The 5,131-nt window shown below is 42.2% G+C and overlaps 1 protein-coding gene across 1 annotated transcript; it reads left to right on the forward strand.

Moving 5' to 3' along the window:
- The first annotated feature begins 1,204 nt into the window (after nt 1–1,204).
- Nucleotides 1,205–4,851, forward strand: LOC147615117 (pentatricopeptide repeat-containing protein At2g03380, mitochondrial-like). The gene has a single exon (XM_086779098.1). It carries the CDS (start codon nt 1,503–1,505, stop codon nt 4,104–4,106), a length of 2,604 nt encoding a protein of 867 aa, XP_086635224.1. The 5' UTR covers nt 1,205–1,502; the 3' UTR covers nt 4,107–4,851.
- The last annotated feature ends 280 nt before the right edge of the window (nt 4,852–5,131 follow it).

Genomic DNA, 5,131 nt, shown 5'->3' on the forward strand with positions numbered 1-5,131 from the left:
TAATAGTGCCCCTCAAGTGATGTATGCGAAGCATTCTCTCATCATCCATGCACCTCTTAAGCCTCTTCCAATCTAACAATGTGGGGAAAAGAGTCACATGTGTGGCTTCCCTAAGAGGTCTACCATACTCATCCAAAATCAAGTCATTCCACATTCCAAAGAGTGACCAATACATGATACATTATATAGGACCACAATGGGTTGTTGGTCTTGTCAAGCTTATCCTCAGTGGTGGAAAACATCCCAAATACGTCACTGCATGCCATTTCAGCTTGCAAATAACTAATCTATGACATAGAATGCAAATATCCCAACTACCTATAGGTACTGCCAATGCCCATTGATTACAATCGAGATGGCTGCTATGCTAGTAGATCATTAATGACAAAGGAAACCTGCAAAGTGTATGAAAAATAGCAGTGTTGTAGAAATGTTACTAGTAGGAATGTAAAAATCAGATTCACTTAAAAATATGTAAGTCTACTACATGTGATCATTAGAAGGGACTCTTTTAACCAAGATTTTGAGAAAATTTTTTAACAATGTACTTACATAAGGGGGTTTTAAATGGCATTAAAAAAAACCCGTAAGTTTACAAAGAAAAAGGGGTTATTTTATAAAGTCAAAATGCACAGAAAGGGGTATTTTTAAATTCCTTTGAATGCATGTTGTATGTAAATCTTCCTAAAAGTACACCCCTCGAGAAAAATCGAGGTCAATGATAACGATGTGGATGTCAATGGTCGTGTTTGCACACCAAATGATGTTTTAGTGTAGAAAACCCAAAATCAAACAAAGATAGTTTGAAGTAGTACCCCCTCGATGTCTATTAAAACCTTAAAGCATATGAACGGGTCTTGAAATACGCCGAAACGCTAAAAAGTTACTGTTATAACTATGTTAACAACACACTATAGGGTATACTTAAGAGGATAGCTTAATCTGATAAAATCAAAAGAGTAACTCGAGGAGAAGGTGAGGGCCAAGAGAATTTGCTCTGATACCAATTATTAAAGTTGAGACTAAGGTAGCAACACTCACATATGTGGGAAGCACGCAGAGATTAAAGATGGATAGAAACATAACACTCCATGTAGATTGATGAGAATAAGTGAAGTACAAATAAAGTGACATGATAAGTTCATTTATACACGCTCATAAGAGTAATAAGAGTACGAATAAACTGGAGAAAAAAACTATTAAGAAAATAAAAAGCCCCAGTCCATTCTGAGCGGATGCCCCAGCTTTTGGACAAAGGCATTCTCGAGAAAACACAAGGAGGAGTTTCTGCGAGATTGCACAAGAAGAACAATGATGGTGTACACTGTAGGGAATGGTCGCGTAGCCAGGCGGGCATGGTCGGCGGACCAATGACCGTTCCCGGCCGTTACGACTGGACAGATGACATATCAGCATGCGGCATGCGACGAGCCTCCGACACATAAGCCACAGGAAATTCAGGATGTTGGTGCACCGGTCAAAAATTGACTGGCTGGTTTGGGATGTGGCCTACCAGCGACAGCGACAGCGACTGGCGCTCTCTAGAAGAAGGGATGCTGCCCCAGCCTTCGGTCGAGAATCTTGCATATATCTTGTGCATGTGCACAAAAGAGAGAAATCGAGCCTACGCACTGCGCTTACACGACTACCTTTGCAAAAGTGGCGTGGAAGCTTATAGATCACTCGGAAATTATCTAGTTTTACTGTTGGTGGAAGGTGGAAGTATGCGCAATGCTCAGAAGGTTTTTGACGGGTTGGTGTATCGGAATGAGAGTTCATGGAATTCTCTCATCACAGGACATAATAACTGTGGGGAGTTGTTACGGCATGCCCTCCTCTTGTACCACAAAATGCAAGAAGATTTTTTACATCCTAATGGGTTTACTTTTGTAGCCTTACTTAAGGCTTGTACTAAACTTAAAGACTTAGAAACAGGCTGCAAAATACATGCTGACATTGCTAAAAAGGGGTTCTTGGAAAGGGACCTTTTTGTTGGCAACACCTTGGTGGACATGTATGCCAAATGTGGCTCACTTGCAAAAGCACAAGAAGTGTTTGACACGCTTCCCGTTCGAGATATAGTCTCATGGAATGCATTGATTGCAGGATATGCCAAACATGAGCATGGCAAGGAGGCTCTGAACTGTTTCGAGAAGATGCAACTTGAGAGGGTCTCTCCAAATGCTATCACATTTGTTTGCTGCTTGAAAGCTTGTGGGAGTACAGGAGCCATAGGCAAGGGTAGAGAAATACATGCCGAGATCGCTAGAAATGGGTTGTTAGAAAAAAACCTTGTTGTTGGCAATGCACTCGTGGATATGTATGCCAAATGTGGTTGGCTTGCAAAAGCACAAGAAATGTTTGACAAGCTTCCTATTCGAGACATAATCTCATGGAATGCACTGATGGCAGGATATGCTAAATATGATCGTGGTGAGGAAGCACTGAACTGTTTTGGACAGATGCAACTGGAGGGGGTCTCCCCAAATGCCGTCACTTTCAGTAGCATTCTCAAAGCTTGTGGCAGTATTGGAGCCATAGACAAGGGAAGAGAAATACATGCTGAGATCTTGAGAAAAGGGTTGTTGGAAAGAGAGCTTGTTGTTGGCAATGCATTGGTAGATATGTATGCCAAATGCGGCTTGCTTGCAAAAGCACAAGAAGTGTTTGACAAGCTTCTTGTTCGAGACGTAGTCTCGTGGACTGCAATGATTGCAGGATATGCCAAATATGAGCATGGTGAGGAAGCACTGAACTGTTTTAGGCAGATGCAACAGGAGGGGGTCTCTCCAAATGCTGCCACATATGTTTGCAGCCTGAGAGCTTGTAGCAGTATTGGGGCCATAGACAAGGGCAGAGAAATACATGCTGAGATTGCCAGAAAAGGGTTGTTGGAACGAGACCTTTTTGTTGGCAATGCACTGGTCAATATGTATGCCAAATGTGGCTCGCTTGCAAAAGCACATGAAGTGTTTGACAAGCTTCCAGTACGAGACGTAATCTCGTGGACTGCACTGATTTCAGGATATGTCAAATACGAGCGTTGTGAGGAAGCATTAATGTGTTTCAAACAGATGCAAATTGAAGGAATCTCTCCAAATGCTGTCACATTTGTTTGCAGTCTGAAAGCTTGTGGCAGTATCGGAGCCAGCAACAAGGGCATAGAAATACATGCTGAGATTGCCAGAAAAGGGTCCTTGGAAAAAGATCTTGTTGTTGGCAACGCACTAGTTGATATGTATGCAAAATGTGGCTGGCTTGCCAAAGCACAGGAAGTGTTTGACAAGCTTCCAGTTCGAGATGTAGTCTCATGGACTGCACTTATTGCAGGATATGCCAAACACACGCTTGGTGAGGAAGCTCTGAATTGTTTTAAACAGATGCAACTTGAGAGGGTCTCTCCAAACGCCGTCACACTTGTTTGCAGCCTGAAAGCTTGTGGCAGTACAGGAGCCACAGACAAGGGTAGAGAAATACACGCTGATATTGCTAAAAAAGGGCTATTGGAAAGAGACCTTGTTGTTGGCAACGCACTGGTTGATATGTACGCCAAATGTGGCTCACTTGCAAAAGCACAGGAAGTGTTTGACAAGCTTCCAGTTCGAGATCTGATCTCATGGAATGCACTGATTGCTGGATATGCCCAGCTAGGAGAAAGCGAAAATGTTTTCCATATCTTTGAGAAAATGAGAGGAGAAGGTGAACAGCCAGACACGGTCACATTTGTCAGTGTTCTTAATGCATGTAGTCAGGCAGGTCTAGTGGATAAGGGTCAGGTGTACTTCGAGGCTATGAGCAAAGACTATGGCATCAGTCCAACGCTTGAGCACCACACTTGCATGGTTGATCTCCTCAGCCGTGCAGGTCACTTCGACAGGGCAATAGGGATGATCAAGAAAATGTCGTTACATCCTGATCTTGTGCTGTGGCAAACCGTGTTGGATGCTTGTCAAAAGTGGGGCAATGTGGAGCTTGGAAGGAAGGCTTATGAACATGTAGTACGATTGAATGACAAGGATGCTTCGGCTTATGTTTGTATGTGTAACATCTATGCAGCTGCCCCCATGCTGGAGGATGTAAACAAGGTTACCCTGTTGGGAGCTTGAAAATACAAGCAACCACACCTATAGGAAGATAAATAAAACAAAATATGTAAAACACTTCGACAAAATGATGAAAACCATTATGAGAGGGTGAGGAAGTAGCATACAAATGTGAGGCAATGAGATGATGTTTCCAGGGGAAATGAACAACGATTGTCATTGAAAGCCCAAAAAAGACCGCATTTTGTAGAGTAAAACAGGAAATTATTAGCATATGTTGGATGAGGACCAAGGAAAGTGAGTTGGAATCCTTCGCTAGTTATGATGACATGATCAAGAAGTCTATGCACGTGTTAGCTGTATTTGACAATAACTACTATCATGGGATTGAAGAGTTTCTCACAGCTACAAGCCAGCCAAGGGAGTATACACATGAGGAGACATCTTATGAAGACTCGCAAGAAGAGTTCACACACGAAGAAATGCCACAAATTCTAGCACCAACCAATCAGACGGAGGTGTTATTGGCCATGTGGAAGATCTACATTTAGATGGGAATTTGAGAAGAATCTTTGATTTTATAAGGATGCGGCTTCTAAAGCCCAAATGATCAAGGTTCTAAAGCCTATAAGAGCCTCTAGATTGTTTGGATTGTACATTTGTTGTTTAGTCTCAAAGTTCTTTATTTGGCCAGACTTTTTCCAAACAAAATTGTCAGATGCTATCGAAGGTGTTATGAGAACCTTTCAGATTCATCAGATGGTTTGTATAAGATATTTCTGTAAGATCCTTACTTTGGATGTGTGAACTGTTTGGATAAATCATTTTTGTAGAGTTATTTTTAGCAAGGCATCATCTCCTTCCTTAATAAGCAGCGGAAGGCTGAAGGTGAGGTCCCTTACTGCAATCGTGTATCTCAAAATTTAACACTTTGTGGTGTCTAAGTCTTATTATGTATCATTGCCTACCACCAGCTTGATTGCCCAAGTGGATGAGTCCACCATGATGGTGTGCTTTCTATTCCACGGTTATGCCATGTTCTTACCCCAGTCATGGGCCATATTTATGGTTCTTAGCCATGGTATACC

Source organism: Cibotium barometz, chromosome 40 (assembly GCF_041138505.1).
Source record: "Cibotium barometz isolate CiBa-2024 chromosome 40, ASM4113850v1, whole genome shotgun sequence".
Classification (NCBI taxonomy): Eukaryota; Viridiplantae; Streptophyta; class Polypodiopsida; order Cyatheales; family Cibotiaceae; genus Cibotium; species Cibotium barometz.